Source organism: Medicago sativa, chromosome 3, assembly GCF_051527215.1.
Source record: "Medicago sativa cultivar Bolivia chromosome 3, Bolivia_mono, whole genome shotgun sequence".
Taxonomy (NCBI): domain Eukaryota; kingdom Viridiplantae; phylum Streptophyta; class Magnoliopsida; order Fabales; family Fabaceae; genus Medicago; species Medicago sativa.
Window position 1 is genome coordinate 7,239,708 of NC_140751.1, and position 26,030 is coordinate 7,265,737.

At 36.0% G+C, this 26,030-nt stretch overlaps 2 protein-coding genes across 2 annotated transcripts; both read left to right on the plus strand.

Moving 5' to 3' along the window:
- Window positions 1-10,323: 10,323 nt before the first annotated feature.
- Window positions 10,324-13,054, plus strand: LOC146935323 (F-box/kelch-repeat protein At3g23880-like). Its single transcript, XM_085757611.1, has 2 exons — window positions 10,324-11,759; window positions 12,806-13,054. Exon 1 carries the CDS (start codon window positions 10,594-10,596, stop codon window positions 11,728-11,730), a length of 1,137 nt encoding a protein of 378 aa, XP_085613737.1. The 5' UTR covers window positions 10,324-10,593; the 3' UTR covers window positions 11,731-11,759; window positions 12,806-13,054.
- A 5,117-nt stretch (window positions 13,055-18,171) lies between these two features.
- On the plus strand, window positions 18,172-25,365 carry LOC146935324 (uncharacterized). Its single transcript, XM_085749031.1, has 4 exons — window positions 18,172-19,794; window positions 19,910-19,923; window positions 24,113-24,232; window positions 25,303-25,365. Exons 1-4 carry the CDS (start codon window positions 19,128-19,130, stop codon window positions 25,363-25,365), a joined length of 864 nt encoding a protein of 287 aa, XP_085605157.1. The 5' UTR covers window positions 18,172-19,127.
- Window positions 25,366-26,030: the final 665 nt, after the last annotated feature.

Sequence of the window (26,030 nt, forward strand, 5' to 3'; positions counted from 1 at the left end):
TTGCATATTGCATTTGAATTTTGTATTTTCCTCACAAAATCCTGGACTTTAATGTCTGTTATACCTGTCCCACCAATATGAGATGTAATAGACATCACACAGATTGTGTTGAAGACAATCAGTGTGGAAAATCCAATCTTAACAATGATATGTATCGATGGTTCATCACACCAAATTGTGCTCCAATATGTTATTCACGCTCACCTATTAACGGTGTGTTATTTAATAAGAAAATCAGGTGTAACCTTCAGTTTTTGTAATTTTGCACATTCATAAAAACCTTTAAAGATTTTGCTTAAAAAGGTAAGGTTGCTACATTATATCCTGGTGGCTTGTTGCCACCATGAGTTCTAATGATAGAATTGAACTTGATACATCTTATACCGTAGCCACACGGTAGAGTCTGCGTGCTGCACTCCAACCTACTAGCATGTAGAAGAGAGGAAATGTTGACTTAGAGTTGCTACTGATAAAGAAGAGATACACATTAACTTATAAAGTATGGTACTTAAGAATCAAGTAAAATAACATTATGATTATCAGTGATGGTTTTGTAGTGGAGTGAATGTCATGTAACTCAATTGGGGTGGGGGGAGGAGAATTGTTTTTGTTGTATTGCAAATTGTGAACATCGTCTTTTATTTAGGCACTGGAACTTCTTGCCACTGTCTTGCTTCTCAATGAATAATTTTGCCATTTCAACAAAAAAAAAAAAAATTGATGCAGTTCCAAGTTGGCCAGGATGCCATGCTTGCCTTGCAAGAACTGTAACTAGGTATCTCTCAAGAAGCATTCTAAACTATCCATTCTAAAGTTAACTATCATACTAGATTATATAATAGTAGTTTTAGTAACACTCACTCTTAATTTTTATAATGGTCACTCTCTTAGGGTGGCCAAAATCGTCAAATTCAAAAGAAAAATATACTAATGTTTCGTCTCTTCAAAATAAACATATGCTCAAAAGAAACATATCCTCATGTTTCGCATTAAAGAAAAAAAAATTAATACATCCATGTAACTTGAGTCCATTATCCAATTGTAATGTTTTTGGTTTTCACAATATCAGTTGTAATGGTTATAATAAAAAGTTGACTATTATTTAGCAATGCTAGTTTAATATTTGCTAGATGATTTGAATCTCTTGCCTCTGTTGGTTAACTTGAACTTATTTCATTTCTCAGAAACACCTTTACTAAGGGATTTGCTTACTCTTATGCTCTCTAATATGTAGAAACTCGTAGGTTGCTATATCAAGCTCTGAAACCTGTAGCAATTCATTTCTCTAGACCCTTCAGTTTTAAGGTCACCACACTCTTGTTTTTGTTAACAACATAAAGTTTCCTTCCTTGAAGGAATCATCTTCTTGCTGGGAAAAGAAAGTATTAAAAAAATATTTAAGGCATATAAAACAAAAAACAAGAAGAAATCTTTAGACAAATTGAAAAGATGAAAAATAAAAAGGATGAAAGCGAAGAACTAGCCATTTAATCTTACAGCTTAGAAAACCACTAAAAACAAATTGCCACCTTTTTAACAATTTGTGCTATCATGAGGGAGATTTTAGCCATGTAAGGAGCACCTATAGGCACAATAGGCATAGCTAGAAATTGGTTCATGACTCAGTTTCAAGCTTCCTAAATACAAAAGTAATAAGAACATAAATGCTTGATGGTAACACTTTCATATCAAAGAGAATACGAAAGGCAACAATAACAATGCCCATCTAACAAGAGTTAACAACATTATGAAAAAAGGAATATATTTTACATCACATATAAATGCCATTTATCCTTTCTTTTTCCACTTTGAGGTATTTGAGCTTCTTAGTGGTTGTGTTTTCATGGTTTGTTAATTGGATACGTGGCTTAGTTCTCATCCTCGCTGCCCTCGTTGTAGAGCTTCCCTCCATACATCTTAGTCATCAATTTTCTAAAGAAAATGACATGTTATTAATTTCTTAGTAACTTTATGTGTTGTTACAACTTGTTAGTGCTGAATTAATCATATAGTACGTTCAATTTTCAATTAAGGGTTAACATTACCACTAAGTTGGTTTTGATGGTGATTATTATTTGAAACATTTTGGTTTTTGTTGACATAATAATGTGTTCTGTTGTGCTTGACTTGACTGAGACAGACGAAGTTAGAGGCCGCACATGTGCCTTGCACAAAAACCCAATTTGTTTTTACAATCTTGGCTACGATTTTGCAATTTCTACAAATGTGACCGCGATTTCGTTCAGCAGGTGAACTTGACCACGAGCATGATTGTGCGGGATGATTAAGATCGTGAAATTGCACGATCTTACAATCTAAATCATGAACCTTGATATTATGCAATAATTCAATTTGACAATGAGCATGCTATTTTTTATTTTTTTAAGTTCTTGCTTTTTGATAGGGTGTATGGATTATAAGATAACTGACTATTCATGTTGAAAATAATTAATGCGAAAATGGATGTTTTTGCATATTTTGGTCTTTAATTTGCAGGGGTTTAAAGTTGTTTTGCTGCTAAGATATATGATCATCATATTGTTTTATAATTAAATTCTCACACACATGCAACACATTATACGACTCATAACATTGGTGGAATGACCTGAATATGATTGATATAGTACAATATAGTTTATGGGATTGTAGTTAACTTCCTTTCCATATGTGTGTTGCCTTGTATTGTCTCAATATTTTGGTTGCACCAAAAACCTCAAAATACCCCTTATAGACTTGTAACATTATAGTTGAAATGTATCTTTTTCAGGTTGGTTGTGTTTGTTCGTTTCAATAGAAGGGTTATTCATTGTGTGGATTTCTCAATTTCATTTTGTGGTTTGGAGGTTTGCCGAAGATGGTTGTGGAACTTCTAACTTTTGTTGATTATTTCTTATGGAGTTAAACTAGAGGAAGTGTAAAACATATATATGTTATGAATGGATACTATAAACTTGTCTCTGCATTGTTATTGTATGTTGTATATGATAGGTTGTGTGATTGTGAGGCCTATTGAAATGGATAATTGGAGGATTTTCAACTACAAAATGCATTTGGATGTTGTTTTTTTCTTGCAAAAACATATTAAGTGCCCGTATGATTAAGATTATTAATTTTATATATATATATATATATATATATATATATATATATATATATATATATATTTTAGTTATGTTCGTGAAAAGCTATTTTGATTAGCTTTGAAGAAAATCTTGTTTTATTTGTGTGTGAGAGAGAGAGAAAGAAAGAAAGATTTTCTTAAAAGGTTTCTAAGAAAGATAATTTTATATTATTTATATCAAAATAATTTTGAAAAAAACGCTTAGACACAAACATATTAAAACAAAAACATTTTTTTTTAAGTGGTTTTATTATGTTTGGGTAACGAAGTGTTTTTTTTTTTTTGTTACATCTAAGTTTTTTTTTTTTTCAAATCCATATAACTTAATATTTCAAAATAGTTATACAAATATAGGGCGAGGTTCAATCAAGTTCCTCACTAATGAAGCATACAAAAAATTACCATCAGATTTAATTCATGATTCAGATTTATTGAAAATAAAAATGATAACATTTAAACATTTCCACACCCAATCTTATCTACCTCTATTTCTTTTTAACCTGCCAAAAGTCACAGACATTGAAAATAAAAAAAATGGTGAATTGCTTAATTTATTCAAAAAAAAAAAAAAAAAAAATTCTCTTCTCGATCTATTTTTGTTAACTTGTTGAATTCGACGAACAAGTCTTGATTTCTTTGTGTGTTAAAAAGTCTGGACAAAAGTGCAGGTCGTGGTTATCAATATTAATAATTTTTCAAGGGATGTCTTACAGTTGGTGGTTACGATGCCATAAGCAAAATCTAGCATGATAATTCCATAACCGCAATAATTTTTAATTCTTGAATTTGAATTCAGTTGATGTAAAATAATATTTTCATTTTGCATTTTATAACGGTGAAACATCTTGGAGAATGAAAGTTTTGATCCTACTCCAGTATTATTATCTAAAGTATATTGGGCAGCGACCTACGTTTTCATTGAGGAAAATTGCTTTTTTGACATAAAAAACTTCACAATGACACAAGTAAAATACTTAAATCCCCCCAGCGGTAGTTAACTACCGTTGAGGACCCGGCAGCAGTTAACTACCGCTGGTCCCAGCGGTAGTTAACTACCGCTGAATTCATTTCTTCAATTTATGCATATTCCTTATTCCATGTCATAGAGAAGTCACGACCTTCTTCTTGTTAATAATGGCAGCCACACCTCTACAATCCAATTACATGTAGCTTCTTACATAATTACTTATTTTTCTGTTAATGAGATGTTTTACAATTTTTGTTTGGACATTAAAAATGGATTCTTTGCTGCATATTCACAAAGCAAAAAAGAGTTTTGGATTTTCCCCCAAAACTGATTTTTTTTTTATTAGCTCTAAATCCTTCTTCATATTTATCTCATCTGCAACAATCCCATACTCAACAAAACAAAATACAATTGAATCTAATTTTTTCCTTTCAGACCTCATAATCTCCAATTTAAACACTGTAACAGAGAAACCCAACAAGTTGTAAACTCTGCCACCATTTTTTTATTTATTCACATCCCAGAATTTCATCCAGCTTAATGATGAATAAGGTCTTGTAAGTTGTAACAAAGAAGTGTTTTTTGAAGAAATAAAAAAGCAACAATTTTGCAAAAAAAAATGCAGTGAAAAGGAAGAATAAAAGAAGACAGAGAAAGTGGAATGGCACTGGCAAACCTAGAGACATAAATTGAAGAAATGAATTCAGCGGTAGTTAACTACCGCTGGCCCCTCGACGGTAGTTAACTACCGGTGGCCCCTCGACAGTAGTTAACTACCGCTGCGGGCATTTAAGTATTTTACTTGTGTCCTTAGGAAACTTTTGATGTCAGAAAAGCAATTGTCTTCATTGAGGGACTTGATTGAGCCCCACCTTAGATGCCATTGTAAAACTAGATTTGTTAGATGATTCAGAGTTTCCCTTGAAACGAGGGCTGAGTCAAGGGGATCCTTTATCCCTTTTTCTTTTTCTTCTTGTCGTGGTGGGTCTTAATATTATGATGAAGGCAGTTGTTGATGCACATTTATACACTGGGTACAAATTTGGAGGCACGGTGGCTTGTCTATCTCCCATTTGCAGTTTGATAATGACACTTTGTTGGTTGGAGAAAAGAGTTGGGTAAATGTTCGTGAGTTACGAGTTGTGTCGATGTTATTTGAAACTGTGTCTGAATTAAAGGTGAATTTTCAGAAAAGTATGCTAACAGGAGTTAACATTTGTGACTCGTGGTTGAGGGCAGCAGATGCTACGTTACATTATAGGGTAGGCAAGGTGCCTTTTGTGTATTTGGGGCTTCCTGTTAGAGGGGATGCAAGGAGGCTATCTTTTTGGGAACTGGTTGTGTAGCGCATTGCAAGTAGGCTGTCAGGTTGGAAAAGTAGATTTCTTTCTTTTGGTGGCCGTCTGATCCTCATTAAGTTTGTCTTGTCTTCTCTACTTGTATATGGTCTTACCTTCTTCAAAGCACTCGCATGTATAATCTCTTCTATTGAAACTTTGTTTAATAATTTTTTTTTTTTTTGGGGGGGGGGGGGGGGGTGTTGAGGAACATAGAAAAATTATGTGGATTGGGTGGAATACTATGTGCACCCGTAAGGAGGAGGGAGGTTTGGGGGTATGGAGGATGCGGGAGTTTAATATAGCTCTTTTAGGAAAATGGTGTTGGAAGTTGTTAGTTGATAGAGAAGGTTTAAGGTATAGGGTGTTGGTAGCCCGCTATGGGGTGGAAGATGGCGTGTTAAAGGAGGGTGGACCGAGAGCTTCCTATTGGTGGAAGGAGGTGGTGCGTGATGGTGGTTGGGGTGTGGGAGGTGGGTTGTTTAAATATTGTATTTTTAAGCATGTGGGAAATGGGAGGGATACTTTGTTTTGGACTGATCCGTGGGTGGAGGGTGGTCCGTTGTCGGTGGAATTCAGACGCTTGTATGATTTAAGTGTCACAAAAAAATGCATGGTGGATGACATGTTTGAGTTGGGTGTGGAGGAGGGAGGTCAAGCGTGGTAGTGGAGAAGGAGATTATGGGATTGGGATGAGGAGTTGGTGAGGTAGTGTAGGTTGTTGCTGTCTAATGTTGTTTTGCAGGTGTCGACTAACGATCGTTGGTGTTGGCGCCTCGACATAAACAGTGGTTACTCTGTTCGCAGTGTTTACCATATGCTTACTTCAGATAATAGTCAGGTTGTGGATCTGGTTTCAGATCTGATTTGACACAGCAAGGTGCCAGTAAAGGTGTCCTCCTAGCTTGGAGGCTTATCCGCAACCGGTTACCCACAAAATCTAATCTTGTGGCTCGTGGGATTCTTCCCCATGAGGTGCAGATGTGTGTGCCAGGTTATGGTGAGGTGGAAACGGCTCATCACTTATTTGTTTCATGCACTGTTTTTTGTGAATTACGGCATCTTGTTCGCAAGTGGATTGGGGTGTCTGGAGCTGATCTCTTTGATATTGCTGCTCATTTTCACCAGTTCACCTATTTAGATGGTGGTTCGATTAACAGACGCTTGTTTATGCAATTACTTTGGCTATTGTGTGTGTGGATCTTGTGGACTTAACGAAACAATAGGTTGTTCAAAAATGAGGTGACTCCGATGTATCGATTGCTTGAAAAAGTAAAAATTCATTCTTATTGGTGGATGAAGGTTGCTAACGCCGTGTATGTTTTAGGTGTCCATAGTTGGTTTGCGTGCCCTATTGCTTGTCTGGGCACTGGTTATTCCTAATTTTGTCAGTTAAACATCATTGTATTTTTAGTCGTCTTCTGTAGGCACATCTTGTGCTGAAGAAGATACTTCGGTGTTAATATATATTCCATTTTTACTTGTTCAAAAAAAAAAGATGAGTAATCCATGTATGAGCAATCTTAGTTCTTCATAAGGATATTTGTAACCATGTTTAACATTATTTAGACATACTCACAAAGAATAAAAAGCTCTTCCCCTCTTCATCATTTTGTCTTGTTATGCACGGTTTCGATTCTCCACATACTCATCACTCTTTTCTGTCCAGATTCATAAATCATAATATGTGCAAGCGCCTCAAATCATAATACTCCCTCTGTCCCATATTACTTGACACAGTTGACTCTGACACATATATCAATGCATATATTTTATCTTTAATATCTTTAATTCTCTATTAAAAAAAATTATGAAAATTTAATATTTTAAAAATACTCATCGAGACGAATCCAACAACATCTTACATGATAATGTTTATCTTTGTATATTAGTAGAAAAATACGGTCAAAGTATGTTAAGTCAATATTGTACATTGTCAAGTAGGTCATCTATTGTGGGATAAAAACATCTGATTCATGAATTAAAAAAGGCTCTTTCTCTGTTCTCACTCCTACGAAACACCAAACCACCACAAACAACCAACCCAAACCGCCACCCTCTTCCTCCTCCATATCCAAACAGTACCTTCAGCACGATGTAGATTCATATTGTGGTGGTGTGATGAGATCTCTTACCTCCACATCACCATCTCCGTTCGGTTCACGCTGTCGTCTTCGTTCTTCTCTGTTGTAGTTCGGAGCATCCTCCCATGGTGTCGTGTTCTCGTCGCCGCCGTGTTTGGTGTCTCGTTACGTTTGTTTGCTTGATCCGTCGCTTCTGGTGTACTGGGCTTTTGAATCGGATTTGAGTCATGTCTCACGGTGGCGGTTGTTTCATGTTCGCGGTGGTTTTTGTCGTGTTCTCGTCGTCGTCGTGCTTGGTGACTCGTAAGGTTTGGTTGTTTGCAGATCCGTCGCTTCTGGTATTCATGGTTTTTTGAACCGGATCTGAGTCGTGTCTCACGGTGACGATGGTCTCTTATTCGTGGTGGTCTTTTGGTTTGTGGAAACTCCGTTGCAGGTGGTGTGTTTTGCTCATCGGTTGTGTTTTGTGTTTTTGTTGTCGGCGTCTCCAATCGCTTTTTTTATTTTATTTTATTTATTTTTTTCCACCTGTTCGTTTGCTTCGTCGATGGTGTTGTGTTCTGCCTCGGGTCTAGGGTCGAGGCTGTTTAGATCTCCCTCAGCCTCTTGGTGGTTGTATGTTCTGTTTGTGCTTGTTGTGTGTGTTTTAGGTGTTGTGTTATGTAAAGGGTCTAGGGTCGAGGCTTTCTAGATCTCCCTCAGTCTTTTTGGTGGTTCACTTTCTTCTTTGGGTCGTTTTCTGTGTGTAGCTTGGGCTATTTTTTGTCGGTGTTGCCATTTTGTTCCTTCGAAGCCTTGCCGCTGGAGGCCTCATGCTCTTGGATTAAGATTTGGTTGCTTGGTTGTTGTTGCTCGAAAGAGCTAGGTGTGCAGATGTTTCGTGTTGACGGAGTAGTCGTTTGATGCACCTTAAGCCCCCCTGACTGCTTAGTTGTCAGCGGGTACAGGTCCTTCACGATTAATCCTCATTCTTCGCAACTTCTGGATCGTTTGACGTCGTAAGGATCGCGGTGGTTTGTGGTTGCCTAACTGAGGGTTGGGGTGTGCGCCGAGTCTATTTAGGTGGTGGTGATGCAGGTTGATTTGGTGGCTCGCTTTGAGTTGTTTCTGTTCGAGTTGGTTCGCATTGCGCTATTGTTCTACCTATTCTCTGTCTTTGGATTTTGGCATCGGGTTTTTGGTGGGTCGAGTTTTTGGACAGGTTTAGGTGTCTGCTCTGGTGGTTCGTGAGTTGAGGTTGTTGGGTAATCAAGTGTGAGTGATTATGTCCCACATCGACTAGGAATGGAGGAAACAAAGGATATATAAGAGGGAACCCATAAACCCATTGCCTTAAGGTTTTGGGTAAGAGTGTGGTGTTCAAGTCTCTTATTGGTCCTGGACGTTTGGCCCATTGACGCTCATGGGGCTCCCCGAACTCCCTAACAGTGGTATCAGAGCCGTGGTTAGGCTTGGTGGGGAGCGGGAGCTGGATCCTAGTGTGGATCAGGCTAGCGATGTGGGTGATTCACACTTGAGGGGGAGATTGTTGGGTAATCAAGTGTGAGTGATTATGTCCCACATCGACTAGGAATGGAGGAAACAAAGGATATATAAGAGAGGGAACCCATAAACCCATTGCCTTAAGGTTTTGGGTAATAGTGTGGTGTTCAAGTCTCTTATTGGTCCTGGACATTTGGCCCATTGACGCTCATGGGGCTCCCCGGACTCCCCAACAGAGGTGTGCCTTTTTGACTTGTGTCGGGAGTCTTGCGGGCCGATCACTTTTGATTCGAGGTCGGGAGCAAGTTTCTGACTCAGGTCCTTTTAGGTTGTTGTGATGTCTCCTCCGATAAACTGGAACTTGAGTGGTGGTCGAAGCTGAACGTTTGAAGAAAGATCTCTATCGGGTGCCTAATTGATCACTGTTGGTGGTGTTGGTTCTTTGAGGAGTTGTTGTTAGGGGATTCGGCATTTTGAAGGTGATGGTGGTTTTTCTTGGGTTTTTGATGTGTTTATTTTCTCTTTTTGGTGTAATATTTGGGATTTATTCCTCTTATATATATATATATATATATATATATATATATATATATATATATATATATATATATATATAATATTTTGCCATTCAAAAAAAAAAATACTCACAAAGAATGAAAAAATGAAAACAAAATTAATTTTATGTGTGTAAATATTTTTATTTGGTGTTGTGCCTAAGTATTTCTTATAAGAATAATGATATTTGTATAACTATTTTACGACAACTTTTGACACAACCTTTATTTTATTTTATTGGTCAAAATGAATAAAGAGAAAGTAAGAACACAATGTAAGTCAAAGAAAGTGTTCCAAAATTATAATTTTAAAATTGACATGAGAAACTCTAAAAGAAGCGATAATAGTCGTTTTGGTCCTTGAATATATATCGCGTAGTCACAAATCATAATAGTCTTACAATGTATTGAAATTTTAAAATAGTAATTAATTGTTCACCATGTTAATCAAAATAATCTCTGAGATAAAAATATTTGGTTGATATTGTAATATTAGTTACTCAATATATTCTTTCAAAAAAAAAATTTACTCAATATATACTTACTTTTCGTCATAACAATCCATATAAGTATTAGTAATATATAAAGAGTTAAAGTTAACGTTGAACAACTATTTTAATGTCAGTTAGTGACTGTTACTTGTGTAAAAAAAATGTCTTGTTAACCAGTACTCCGGGGAACCGATTAAGGAATCCAAAAGTAGAAAAATTGTCTTGGAAATATAAACTGTTACTTTTGACTAACTAATTATTACATTACTTTTTAATAAAATCTTATCTCTTTTAACTGTTTAACCAATGCCCTGAGCACGGGTTAACATTCTAAAAAAAAAAAAAAAAAACTATAAAAAAATCTGAGATAAGAAGCATGAGAAACGAGTGTAGTGTAAGGTGAATCATCAGTTATCATAAAAAGAAACTTAAACATAGGATTGGAACTCGCATAGTGCTAAGCGTCTTTTTCCTTTTCTCGCCAAGAATCATTGCTGTTACATAGAATAGAATCGAACCCTATTTGGGATTGAGAACTCAAACCCTAATTTTGGAATATGGCGCATGTTAGCAGCGATGGGAAAGAACACCCACACGTGGCGGAAACAACCACTGGAACCCAGCTTCCTACTCTTCCGTTTGATGTCCTGCCTGAGATTCTTTGTAGGCTACCTGTCAAATTACTTGTGCAGCTTCGATGCCTCTGTAAGTTCTTTAATTCTTTAATTTCCGATCCAAAATTCGCAAAGAAACATCTTCAATTGTCAACAAAGCGCCACCACCTAATGGTAACATCTAGGAATAACTTGGGTGACTACGTTCAGTATAATTCCCTACTCTCTTCGGTTTTTTCTACTTCTACATTTGTTACACAGACACAACTTTACCCTCCTAATAGTATCAAAATTCGACATAACTTTGTGAGGGTGTTGTGCTCTTGTGATGGCATCTTTTGTGGCATGCTCAAAGCTGGTTCTTATTTTTTGTGGAACCCTTCCATTCAAAAGTTTAACTTATTGCCTCATTTGAAAATTCTTCCATGTCGAGCTGCTATTTTTAACGTAAGCTTTGGGTATGATCGTATCATTGATAATTATAAGGTCTTTGTTGTTTCTGAAAAAAATGAAGTTTGCGTTAATACTTTGGGGAATGATTATTGGACAAGAATAGAGGGCTTCCCATATTCTTACCGCGTTTGTGGACGGGGAGTTTTTTTGAATGGCACCGTTAATTGGTTAGCATTCTCAAGGGATTCTTTGAATTATGAACGTGTGGAACGTGTCATTGTTTCTCTTGATTTGGAAAAGGAGTTGTATCAAAATCTTTCACAACCTGATTTGGTGAACTATAAAATGACATTGGGGGTGTTGAAGGATTGTCTGTGTATCTTTGCAATTAGTGACATGTCTTTGGATGTTTGGGTTATGAAAGAATATGGAACCAAAGAGTCCTGGACTAAATTGTACTGTGTTCCTTACATGGAAGATCTGGGATCGTTTTGCTCTAACATGGCTTTATATATTTCTGAGGATGACCAAATGTTGATCGAACTTTATGATCGGCAAAGTAATGAATTGAAGTTAGTTGTTTACGATTTCAAAAATGGTACTTTCAATATTCTTGAGATTCAAAGCATCAATCATGCGACCCATCCAAAAAAATACATCTACATTGAGAGTTTGATATCACCTTAAGCATGAGATTCAACTACAAAATCTATATGGTTAGTTTCTATTTGTGTTATTTATTTTATGCTTGTTTTGATTATTGGTGATGTTGGACCATTGTTATTTACAGGTTGAATTTTTTGTTATTTTCAATTGTTTGGTTAGTTTGAATTGTTGATTCTCTCGCATCGTGTATTATATTTCAAGTAGGTCATTTGATGTTAATATTTGGTTATGTCTCTACTATGTCCTTTATTGTTGTCGATTTTATATTTTGACCGGGTCAAACCTTATCCATTTTTATTGGGTCGTGTCGGGTTAAAAGGCCGAGCCAAATTTTGTACACTTTTAATTGACACTAACAAATTTAAAATAGGATCAATTTTAAAAAATAATAGTTTTTTTTTTGTTAACCTTCAATTTTCAAGAAAAATGGAATATGGTAATTTGGAGTTCTGTCAGAGGATTCTACTCATGAATCGAATTCATTCTCCTAAAAAATTTGTGTTTTTTGGAGCTTATTAATCACTTAAGTCAAATTGTTTTGTTATAATTAACTATATTTTATTTTGATCATATAAATTAAAATTGTATCAAATTACAGTTATTGCAAATTTAACATATTATTGAACGTTAGTCCAAAAGAAAACATATTATTGAAGAAATAAAAAAGTGTTTTATATCACAAAATTTGGTTATGAAGATATTATAATGTTTGCTCACTACTCAAACTTCTTAATGTTTGCTTCATATCTTGCACAATGCATTATGGACTAAATTGAATATGTTATATAATACTATTGTGATGTCATATTTTAAAAAGAATATTCAATAGTCAATTTTAACACATATGTAGGTTTGAATATTAGTGGTTAATAGGTGTTTTAGCAATTAGGCGCAATATATTAGATGTTTTATGGCGAATCTGTCCTCTTTTGCTTGTATGGTGATTATTAAACCAGCACATTTTTTACTGTCTTTTTGAGACCTGTTCAGCTGTTGAGGACTGCTTTTGTTGATAATAATATTAATATGCTGCATTCTTTGAGAAACCTCACAGCATTGTTAAGTTTCTGAAGTTCACTTATAACAATTTTCGCAGAAGATATCTCAGCTCAAAGATCGTGTTGCACGTCTCAATGAAGCATTTTCAGTTGTGAGACACCATCTCTTCCAGCTGCTTCTACTACAACTCTGAGGCCTGTGATGAGTATGAGATGAAGGAAGGATTTGACAGATTACTTGATTTGAAGTAGTGTGGAATTGCAATAATGTTTGTAATATCAAAAAAATCCTTGGCTTCTTGCATTATTGCTAATTAATAGTCGATTGATTTTTGAAGCTTGAGAAATTTGTCGTTATCTTTATTATTACTATTTGTTTGTTATAAGTTTTGTTTTCTCATTATTACTATTTGTTTGTTATAAGTTTTGTTTTCTCATCATGCATTACACATTATGTAACTCACCATCATGTAGTGTTATTCCCTAAAAGAAAACATGTAATGTTTTAATATGGTCATTGGTTTGTGATTTAAGTTTCAATGATTCTAATTATGATTTAGATGTTTTGCAGAATCACTTTATTTGTTTTAATATCTGTTTAAGGGTGCACACATTTTATACTGTTTGCTTCAAATCTTTCACAATACATTATTAAATGAACAATCATATTTTTTATCACACATGTGGTTGGTCAGAATAAGTTGAAAGATACCGCAATGGTCACAATGGGTACATAAAGAATTACACAAACAAGTTTTTGGGAAAATAGATGATGAAAAATAAAATTGTTTTTGGTTTTTTTTTTTTCTCTTTCTAACCGTTTTGGGGGAAGGAAGTACTCAAGGATTTACTAGTTAATATGCTCTGGTTATGACTTTTGTAGGAATATGAAGATAGTTTGGATATATTAAGTACCTTTTGTTTCCAGTTGTGTGTGTATCTTTCTTCCATGATGAAGAATACAAGTCCAAAAAATTACAGTTAACTATTTACAATGTCAGTTATTTGGTCATGACTACCATTACTCAAATGGAAGCTGCTATTTTTAAAACATTACTGGTGTTTCAAGTTCTGTCATAAGTTGAGGTATATACCTGACAAATGGAATAGTAAATGACGGATCAGTACCTGAACTTAGATTACATTTCTATAAACAATAGTAGTTTTTCTTTCTCAAATGCCCTGCATTTTTCTGATGCAGATGTTTGTAAGATAACAATATTTGTTTTTCTTTCTGCTTACGATATTAGAGAAGCCTTTGGCCTTTTTCTTCGAGCCAAACATTTTTGCATGCTTTGATGTTGAAATGTAATTGTACTCAGCACCACTCATTGACGCTATACTCTATGGATTACCCCATTTAATTCATCACAAACAAGTGTGACTATCTCAGACAATTGATCAAAATTTTGCACATCAATGGAATGAAATTAAATTAAACAATTAGCATATCAATGGAATGTAAATGATTTAAAACCTATGTGCACTCTCACTTGTTATTTCTTTTCATGGATTCAGCTTTGCTTTAACACAGAAAATGAAGCCTTCTAGAATGACTTTGCTGGAAGTAATTCATCACCGTGGATGATTTTCCAAAGTATAGCAAGCTCCCTCTCCCATGAAGTATCAACTTGTCAAATTTGTGGAATGGTTGGTGAATTGTTGTCACTACTATTCATCTTTGTAAAAGTCAGTTCTGCAATATAATCTTTTATGTTAGACACAAATCATCTTTAAACACGAATCGTATAATTTTATTTATACACACAGACACAGACACATGAAGTAATGAAATATTACAACACACAGACAATTTATATATCTCACTATCAATTCTCACATTTCCATCATCACCAACTAGTAATGGCATCATACACAATAGCTCTCTCTCAGGTCATTGAAACAGCACCTTAAATCACATTCCATCAACTAACCCTCCCATTTTTATTCATCGAAGCGTAATACTTATGCATGATTATAATTTTCCAAAAGAACCATATTGAGTATTGCCTCCTAATTTGTCAAACATCCAACACCATTTAACTGACTGCCATCGCATGCTCCTGTTCTGAATTAACAAACATGCCAACAATATTTCATAGGTCACATGTAGTTTACTACTACTTACAAAATTAAAAACTAGATGTTCAGTTTGTAAGGTTAGTTAAACCAACATTGCAGAGATATTGCTAGATTCGAGCTTTATCCGGATTCAAACTCGGGATCTATATTTTTTTGAAACGGCAGTATATTATACGAGGAGCAATGCTATATTTCTAGAAAAATAACATCAAGAATTCTTCAAGAATAAAGAATAGCCAATCACAATGCACTATTTGCCACAATTCAAGGAGGTGTGGCTGAAAAATAGGAAGTGGACAAATAAATCATCCAATTAAAATTTGCCAACTATTTCTTGAAAAATTCTTGAAGCTTTTTTTTCTTGAGAAGTAGCATTTTCCTTATACGAGTACCTTGCACAAGACGGACAAGGAAACCAATCAGCAAAAATACAACGGTGCCGTATATAAGCGGCACCACAACAACCTAACACACCCCCAAAAAAGTGCCGGATAAATACATCTGATACAATACTCACAACATCCGAACTACAGATGTCAACAGCATAACAGCAGGAAAAAAAGCAGCAGAACAGCAATGGTGGGAGAGCAGACATAGGCATAGACATAGGTAGCCCCACACCAAAGACAACCAAGCATGAGTGTAAACCTGATGTCTCAGCCAGGTCCACTCATAAAAGAGACAAGAGCTATTTTTAATCTACTTAAACTCCAATGCCATGATAGAACTTTTATCACTTTCACAATTCCAACAACCATCCGACCCTATTGTTTTGAATTCTCTCGTTTCTTGTCCTCCAAATCACCCAAAGCGTGGCATGCCAAATTAGCCACACGCCTTTATTTTCCTTTGCTTTGCCTCCTCTGACCAGCACACCAAGTGGACAATAAATTTGGTGGAGTAATAAAATTAAACTCCAACCACTTCAACACCAATTGCCACACCTTGTCCACCACATTACAATGAAGAAAGAGATGGTTAGATGTTTCTTCAACCAAATCGCACAAAACACAATTAAGGTTAGAGTTCCGGTCCAACACATTACTAATAACAAGGTTCGAACGTGTTGGAATATGGTCCAAAAGAAGAGTCCATGACAAAGGCACAAAGCCACCACTTTTGAGGGAGCCGGACTCCTCCAAATGAGTCCAAACACCTTTTTCTCTAAACTATTTAAATTACCCTCTAAAATCAACGCGGGATCTAAATTGACATAAATTAATTAAATTTCTTTAAGATATCCAAATTTGTATAAGATTTTTAGTTTTCTGTTTTTTTTAATATCATAAATCTAAAATCAATTCTAGTTGAATATAATGATATAAATTAAACTCCAAATGTTTGATTATTTTTTTAAGGAAAAATTTATTAATAATTTGATCCCTACACAAGACGAGCAGAGACCGGCATTACAGAAACAACATAGCAAGGGCACCCTATTTAGACGGAACATCCAAAAGAAAACTCATACACTCCATACATTAAAAACACCAATAAAGACACCACCAACCGAGGGCTATCACCAAAATCAATTAAAACTAGACACCAAAATCAAAGTCAACACCAGAATCAAAGTCAAATCCCCATGCGACAGCGGAAAACTAAACTTTAGTTAAAACCCCAAACTTCACTACAAATGACCATATAAACAAATTCCAAACATCTATTGCCAAATGCTAACACAAAAACCCCTCCAAAATACCATCACACCGATCAAAACCCAATAATTAACACCTCACATCCCCTTCACCACAATTGAGCTCAATTAAACACACGAAAATGACTTATTTCACTACAAGATATAGTGTTATTTTCCAGGGATATATGATAGGGCCATGAACCCCTGGCAAATTTGGGGAAATATCTTGGGCAAAAGCAGGAATAGATTGACGAAAACCAGGGGTAAGTCCCTCGCAAATTGCAGGAGCTTGTTGCAAAATGACAGGCGGGAAAATCAAATTCGAAATAGGGTTTCAGTGAGCGTCTTACCATGGCATTTGGGGAATCTCTGCATGGATTCAGATGACAAGACAATGCCCTTCCATAAAGCTGAAAAGCTGGTTGACCGATGGGCTTACCCCTAGCAAATTGCACAAAAGCCCTGGGTTTCTGCTTAGCATTTGACCGTTCTGCATTCTACCAATGCCTAGAATTTGACTGGTTACGCGAGGGGCTAAACCTTCATTTTTAAGAGGGAAGAGAAATAAGAAAGAAACTCCAAATAGGCAAGACAAGTCAGGTAGTTCTCTTGAAGCCATATTCATCTCTTGAAGCCATATCCATCTCTTTTTGTCCACCATTAATGGAAGAGCTTGAGAAGCACTTTCTTACAGAGGGGCTGAGACAGAGGAATATATCCTGAAGAGATTTTGTAATGCTCATTCTGAGATTTAACAAAGAAAGTCTTCAAATATATTTGATTTTATCTTATTCAAGGAGTGTTATGACAGACTTAAAAAATTATTGAGACTTAATGGTTTTGTTGCAACTTCACCCAAATCAGCACCTAGAGAGATTAATATACCAATGGATCATTCGGTGTCTACAATTGATGACAAAATCATCATAAACTGCGTCTCTTTTGGACTTGACAAGGAGTCAAAAAATCTGACCGTGTTGGATGTTTCCTCACCGAAAGGGGGTGCACCTGGAAGCACAAGAGTACTTGATTTTCAAGTTCATAGGCTCTACGGATCAGCTTAGCTAACATTCTATGAACTTTAGCCACACCTAACTTGGTTTTTCATCATTCTTCAAAATCATGGAATTCTCTAATCTCAGATCCTAAATTCACAAAGAAGCATCTTCAATTTTCAAAGGCTTTCAAGCACAACCATCACCTTATCGTTAACACCTCAGGAGTCATAGATAAGCTAATTCTGAAGCATTCCACAATTCCTTCTGTTTCCAATATGCAGCATTGTCAACCTCTCGCATCAGGCTGAACAAACTCACGACCCATGGCATTTTGGACAGTGTTAACGCTAATCATTTGCGTGTTTGCTCTTGCGACGGAATTCTTTGTTTCACCAGTGTAGTGGGTACAATTGCCGGACATTCGGTTATTTTGTGGAATCCTTCCATTAGAAAATTGAATATGCTTCCAGCTTTGGGAAATCCAGGAAAAAAAGTTCACCTTTCCACCAAATATGACTTTGGATACGATCATTTCACTCATACTTATAAGATTGTTTGCTGTTTCTTTTTGTCATGACAAAAGTAATGAAGTTCATGTTTATAAATTGGGTACAGATTCTTTTAGAAAGATACAAGACTTACCATATTATGGCTCCATTAGCGGACCAGGAGTATTTGCTAGAGGTACCATTAATTGGTTGGCATGTGTTTCTTTGAGTAGTTTTTCACACAACATTGTTTCTTATTACACAATCAAGTTAATAAGGATCCTAAGCATGAAGATGATACTTGCTTGCAGAACAAGTTACATAATGATGCAGTACAAAAGATTAGTAATGTAGTACAATAGCTTAGCTTGTAGTACATTTACATTCATGCAGTACAATAAGACTTGTATATATACTTGATGTACCTTCATTCACAAGTTAATGAATCATTTTCTCTTTTCTACTACATTCTTAATATGGTTTCAGTTTCTTTCTCTCTCTTCTTGAGAGAGTTTGTTACGATCCAAACCCTAGCTTCCGCCATTGAAGCTTGAGCTTTAAGCTTCATTTTCCTCTTCCTTTTCTTTGTTTTTGCATGATTCTTTGCGAATTCTTCTCATTTCTTCTTGTTTTGATCTCAATTCTGCATTGAGAACCTTCTTTTCTCGTTCTTCACGTTGTTCGTGATTTTGCACTTCATCTTCCTCGTTGCTATGTTCTTCGTATTCTTCCTATTTTCATCCTTTTTCTGCATTTCTTTTGCACTATTCCTCCTCGTCGAGCTCCGATTATCGTTCAACAAGCTGATACTGATTCTGCATTCTACGTTCATCCAAGCGAAGGACCAAATTCAGTTACCGTTACTCCTCTTCTCAGCGGTTCTAACTAACTCGCATGGAGTCGTTCTATGCAATGTGCTCTTGGTGCGAAGAATAAGCTTGCTTTTGTGGACGGATCCATTCCTATTCGTCCTTTTGATGATTTGAATCGTAGTGCATGGGAGCGTTGTAATCATCTCATACATTCTTGGATTTTGAATTCGGTTTCTCCGCAAATTGCGCAAACCATTGTATTTCATGAATACACCATTGATGTTTGGATTGAGCTTCAGGAATGATTCTCTAAGGTTGATAGAGTTCGTATTGCTTCACTTCGTTCTGCCATTAACAATTTGAAGCAAGGTTCCAAATCTGTCCTTGATTATTTCACAGAGATGAAATCTCTTTGGGAGGAGCTCAATTCACATCGTCCCATGCCTGTTTGCACATGTCCTTTTCCTTGTAGATGTGAATCTATGCGTGCTGCTAGAGAATTTCGTATTGAGGATCAAGTGATTCAGTTTCTTACTGGATTAAATGATACTTTTTCAGTTGTGAAGACTCAAGTTCTTCTCATGGATCCTCTTCCTTCAATAAACAAGGTTTATTCCATGGTTGTTCAAGAAGAGAGCAACAATACTGCACTTACCTCTGTTTCAACTTCTACTAAAGATTCAAGCATACTTGTTAATGCTTCAGATGCAAGAAGGACAAATGCTCGTGGAAAATCCTCTTCTGGTTTTCCTCCATCTAAAAATAATTCAAGATACTGCACCTTTTGCCACAGAAACAATCATACTGTGGATTTCTGTTACTTGAAGCATGGTTTTCCCAATAACAATAAACCTCATGCTTCTTCTAATGCTGTAACTTCTGAAGGTTTAGCTGATTCTCAATCAGTTGGTGAAGGATCTTCTATGGTTTCTCAGACTGGTTTGACTCAGGAGCAGTATGGTCATCTGGTCACATTGCTTCAACAGTCATCTTTGGTTCCTCAAGCAACCAGTCCTAACCCTGCTAGCACCAACCACATTACTTCTTCCATTCCTTCCTTCACCTCAGGTATAAAAACTGTTATTTCTTGCTCTTTACATGTTCAATCCAATTATTGGCTCATTGATTCTGGAGCAAATGAACACATTTGTTATTCTTTACATTTGCTTCATTCTTTTTGTAGACCAAGATTTTCGGGTGTCAAGCCATTGATTGGACTTGAACCTTCAATCTACCGGACTTGCTCGATTTTATTCTTGGGAAGGGAAAAAGAGATTGAAAAACCCTTTTTGGATCCGGGGGTTGGTTACGATTCGGGAAGGTGTTAGGCACCCGCGTCGTTCACGGTACTCCGTGAGAACCTCTTTCTAACTTTATTTTATTTGAAAATTTATTGATTAAAGTATGAGTGAAAGAATGGAGAAAGAAGAAGTAAGAATTTTGTTATTTTTATTTGATTGATTTGAGAGGAATAAAGCCTCTGCCTACGTACCCTTAAAAGGGATCAAAACCACCGTAGTTCACTCTCAAAAATGTTTTTGTGGGTTAGGTTGATTTTAATTTGATTTTGAAAATGATTTTGAGAAGGATTGCGAGACCTCAAGGTATAGAAGAATAAAATTGGAGTGAGGTTGTTTCCTTTTATTTGAGAAATTTAGTCTAAGTTTAATTAAAGTTCATTTAGGAATTTGATTAAGAAAATAAAAAGGAAAAAACAACTTGGACTTGGGTCCAAGGTTTATTAGGAAAACTAATTTGACTTTTGCTTATTTGATTTTTGAGATAAAAGATTTTTCTAACTAACGGAAAGCTAACGTAGTAACGGAAAAATAAAGCGAGATAAAGCGGTAAATAAAGTGTCGGTGCAAGTGTCGGTGCTTGTGTTACCTACGTTATTACAAAAATTCCTAGATACATTCTATGGCCTCTTTGCCAAGCTACAAACCAATGGTAAAAATATACATCCATCTCCTAGTTATACACGCTAAGATATTGGAAGGTGAATAAATTGCAAGAGTAAAAATGCACGAGATTAGACTAGAAATAAAGCAACCATGATAAGAAACTTAAAAGCATTGCATGGATTATCAAAAGAAAACATGATGTCAAAATATTAAAGCCTAGCATGAAATAGGAATTGAAATATTAAAGCAAAATTAACACAAGATATTATGAAGTGAAAACATTTAAAATGCATGAAATAGAGATTAAACCACTAACTAAACTAACTAAATAATAAACAAAGCATACTAATTAAAATACTTGAAATGCCTGGAACTCAAATGAGTAATACCCAAAAATGAAAAGATTTTAACAATTAATTAAAATGCAAGGATAAAAATACGTAAGATTTTTTTTTTAAAGAAACTGGAAGCAGTAAAACATGGGGTTTAAGTAACAAAACTGTTGAGGGAAGAAAAAGACAGAATAGAGATTTGGGCCTAGTGCAAAATGAAATCGGGCTTGGGTAAAGCCTGCTGGGTCGGTTTTAAAAAAGGGTTAGGGTCATGGGTTAAAGCTTTGGTATAAAATGGTTTGGTTAGTTGAAAAAATTGATTTGCACGTGAAACCTCTTTTAACAAAACACAAAAGCATTATCTCCTCTCTCTAACTAACAGCCATGACTTTTCTTCTTCATTTCTTCTTTCATTCTCAAACGTTACAACAACAACAACAACAACTAAACACACAAACATAGCCAAACTTTATTTCAAACACTTCTATTACTCATCAGGAACGCAAACAACGTAGAACAACATTTAAAATCGATTCTGCTCTTCAATTCTCTAGACATGAAAGACTCAACACACAAGGAAATAAAGCATAGCGGTTTTAGCAAAAAAGGGGATGGATAGGAATCAAACCAAACAGAGAGCAAACACAACACAGATGAAGCACATACATATATACGGTTTGACGAGGAATGGATACCTGAGCTAAAAACGGAGAAATCGGTGGATTAGAGCGGAAAACTTCAAAGATCTCTTGCTGCTTGTTCCCGCTCGATCCGGTTCTAATTCGTCCTCTTGAGAGTTGTTGTTGTTCCTTTCTACCTTTATGCTGAAAACGGCTCGGATTTGTTGATTTTGCTGTTGTGTGAGTTTGAATCGGCCTCTTCTCTGCTTTCCTTCTTGTCTCAGGTTCGTGTTCGGTGCTTGTGCGTTGAGTCCAGATCGGTTTCGTATATAAAAAGAGAGGACCAGTTGTTGAGATTCGGAACTTGCTGTTGTTTATGTGTGTATGAAACGAACAAGACTGGTACGTGTTAGCGTTGGATTTCGGTGATGGCTTTGTGAGAGTGAACGGCTGATTTGGTTTATGGTATTAGGAGCGGCAACAATAAATTTGTGATGTTGATTTTGTTTGATGAAATGAAGATGGAATATGGATCGGTATTGATTTAGCTTGCTGGGAATTTTCTGTTGATGAATGTTCATGGGAAAAGTTTGAAAAGGAAGGGTGTTTGATCCATTTTTCCTATCTCAGCCGCAGAAGAATGTGTTAGTGTGTGGTTTTCAGTGCTAGCCCCCCAATCATTGTGAAATGAGTGCCTCTTAAATAGTGTGAAAAATTAGGGTTGTGCTGAGATGCAATGGACTAAACTACCCTTAAGAAACTTGGAGAAAAAGAAAAGAATTGGATGCTTCTTGGACCAATTAACAAAGGACACATGGACTTAAGACAAAACAAGTTATTAATAAAACAAAATAAAAATGACATTAAAAGCAAAAAGAATAAATGGTTAAAATGAAATAAAATAAAATAGAATTGTAAAATAATATAAAAGTGATAAAAAAAATGTAATAAAATTTAAAGCTGTCGAAATTTCGACTGAGACGACTAAAACTCGCGGTGGTTTTAAAACACGAACAAAACTTTTTAAACAGTTTAATCATACGAACAAAAGGAATTTACCTAAAAAGGTCTATTTATCAAAGAAATGAATAAAAAACTTTAAAAGCACGCGTAAAAATTTAAAATGTCTAAAAAACAAATAAAGCGATTTCAACTAGATAAAGCGCGAACAAAACTTTACTTGCAAGATAAAAGACTTTAAATTATTAAACAACGACTGAAGAAATTTTAACTGGTTAAAGCGAATAATAAAAAAAGAAATTAAGCCGTTTTGAAATACAGACAAAAATGGGTAAAAACAGAGCAACGTGGTCAAAATTTGGGGTATGACAGATGCCCCTATTTAAGTTTCTTCGTCACGAAGATTTGAAAGAAAACTTTTAAATCGATGGGTCGAAGAGACTTAAATACTTAAGTACACCAAATTTTGACAAGCTGAAAAGCTAAGAATGCGATGCTTATGAATATAATGATATGAATGCAAACGATGCAAGTATGAATGCAAAGACGACAAAAATAAACTAACTGGGGAACAAACTGATAGGTCACTGGGGAGAAAAGACTGTCTATTACCTTTCTGTGGTAAAGACGAACATACAGAAGATAAAGCTTGAACGGAACATAAAGCTCAGACGGAAGATAAGGCTTGGACTGAAGATAAAGCTCAGACGGAAAATAAAGGCTTGGACTGTAGATAAAGCTCAGACGGAAAATAAAGCTTGAGATGGCAAATAAAGCTTGAGACGGAAAATAAAGCTTAAGACGGAAGTACAGAAGATAAAGCTTGTCTATATTAATTAGTATTGATAAAGTGATTATTGGATGGGATCTACCACTTGAACACAAATTGATTGGTGACATTTATGAATTAAACACCTTGAGGATGACCTTTTTATGTATTGGATTAGTGACGCCTCTTGAACACAAGCTGGGGACGACATATTAAGGGAATGACAGGTAAACACAAGCTGTCCGTGGTTTGGGGACTGACCATTTGAAGCAAAATAAACGTTTGCGAGAATCCACTCGGCTTTTGACGAAATGTTTGCGAGAATCAACTCGGCTTTTGATGAAGGGTTTGCGAGAATCCACTCGGCTTTTGATGAACGGTTTGCGAGAATCCACTCGGCTTTTGATGAAAGGTTTGCGAGAATCCACTCGGCTTTTGATTAGAGGTTTGCGAGAATCCACTCGGCTTTTGATGAAGTTTGCGAGAATCCACTCGGCTTTTGATTAGAGGTTTGCGAGAATCCACTCGGCTTTTGATAAAAGTTGGCCAGAATCCACTGGGCTTGGTAAGAGTTCGCCGGAATCCACCGGGCTTACAGTGAATGACATCTCTGGACCAGACACACTGGGGTAGACGCTTTTATGAGATACAGTTGAAATAAGACACGAGGTGGTAAATGCAATCATGTATAAATGATATTTGTATGCAAGCAATATGTGCATGAATGTTTATATGCATGATTATATGTATGAATGAATGTATGAGTATATGAATGTAAGAATATATGACTGTATATGACAGGTGAACTTGATGAAACAAAAGAGGATAGGTAAGATGAGAGATAGATTGACACCGCAGTACAAACACTCGGCAATCTTCATTGGGGATAACATTACTGGAGATGAGTTAAACACCGTCAGGGTAAAGCTCATACTCAGACCACTGGTGGGGAAACAACCCATAACCATACCACTGAAGGGAGAATGCCCCATAATCAAACCGCTTGGAGACAGAATGCCCCATAATCAAACCACTTGAGGGGAGAGAGCCCAATAATCAATCCTCTTGGGGAACAACTCATCAATCAACAATTTGGCAGAAGTCGCCATCTCTAAGGGATAAAATACATCAATCAAGCCACAGATGGGAGACACCGTCAATTAAACCATAGGCAGGAGTCGCCATTCATCAAATCACCGGCAAAAGTCGCCATTTCTCGGGATAAAACCCATCAATCAACCATTCTGGCAAAAGTCGTCACTCGTAAGCCAGCACAAAGTGCATTCTTTCCATTTGGCCAATTTGAACTGTGATACCTCTGTCTTTTATTCATTTTTTGTATTTTTCTTCTTTTTTTTTTTTTTTTTTTTTTTGAAAATCCCTAACTTTTGCCTGGATCGCCCTTTCAGGTTTTCAATCCACCGGGAGTATATTTTTTATATGCCCCTAATTTTTGCCTGGACCGCCCTTTCGGGTTTTCAGTTCACCGGGACGCTCATTTTTGGCTTAAGCCGCCCTTTTGGGTTTTCGACTTAGCGAGCTCTTCTTTTTTTTTATTATTATTTTTTTTTCTCTTTTTTTTTTTGACAGAGATCATCGCACAGCACTTGTCCATAACTATCTTGCAGAGTTTAACTGTCCTTGGGACGAATGTTGATGTATGTTTCTACTACTCATAAGTTCAAAGAAGATGTACCTGTTGTTTATGCTTTTCAAAAGACATTAAAAGAGATTTTTTTTTATTTTTTTGCTTTAAGTATTCACATCAAAAATAGAAGAAAATTATGCAAACAGAATAAATGAGAATTTCAAATAGATGGGCACAGGCTCAAATTAGATGTAAAGGAGTGGTGACCAGCCAAAGGCGTGGTTCCAAAGATTTTAAAAAGTTTGGAAAATGGTAATTATATTGGAAAAGGTACATTGAACACGATAACCACTATGCTCTCTAACAACTTTGAATTCCACTGTTCCGAGTCTTTGATTTGCAGATGCTTCATGTCGAAGGTCTTTTGATAGTTGAAAATGCCCCAGATGAATCATATCTGAATTGATGCAGTTACCTTGCCATAAATCGAAGATCTTTTAACGGCTGAAATGCCCCAAGTGCGTCATGTCCGACCCGATGCAGTTACTTTGTCATGATCCTTAACTTTTGCATAGATCGCCCTTGCGGGTTTCAATCTATCAGGATAAACATTCTTCTTCTTTTTTTTTTTTTGTATGTCTCTAACTTTTGCATGGACCGCCCTTTCGGGTTTTCAGTCTATCGAGACGCTCTTTTTTTGCCTAAGCCGCTTTTTCAAGTTTGCGACTTATCGAGCTTTTTCATTTTTTTCATCATTTTTTTTTTACATGTCTCTAACTTTTGCATGGACCGCCCTTTCGGGTTTTCAGTCCATCGAGACGCTCTTTTTTGCCTAAGCTGCCTTTTAAGGCGTGCGACTTATCGAGCTTTTACTTTTTTTTTTTTGTGTTTTTACAAAGTATTTCTTGACTGCATCGGTATTCACAGGACATACAAGTTCATCACTATCCTTTGTAATTAGGCATACATTGCCCCTAGAATCAGGTAACACATTTTTTAGCACAAAGCCACTTTCTTGACTTTCACGGGGACGAGCCTTCTTTGTCAAATACTTGCTTTATCCTTTTGACAGAACTTTGACCTCCATTTGGGGCACTGCTTTTATATTGTATATTGAGGGATGGTGGGGGG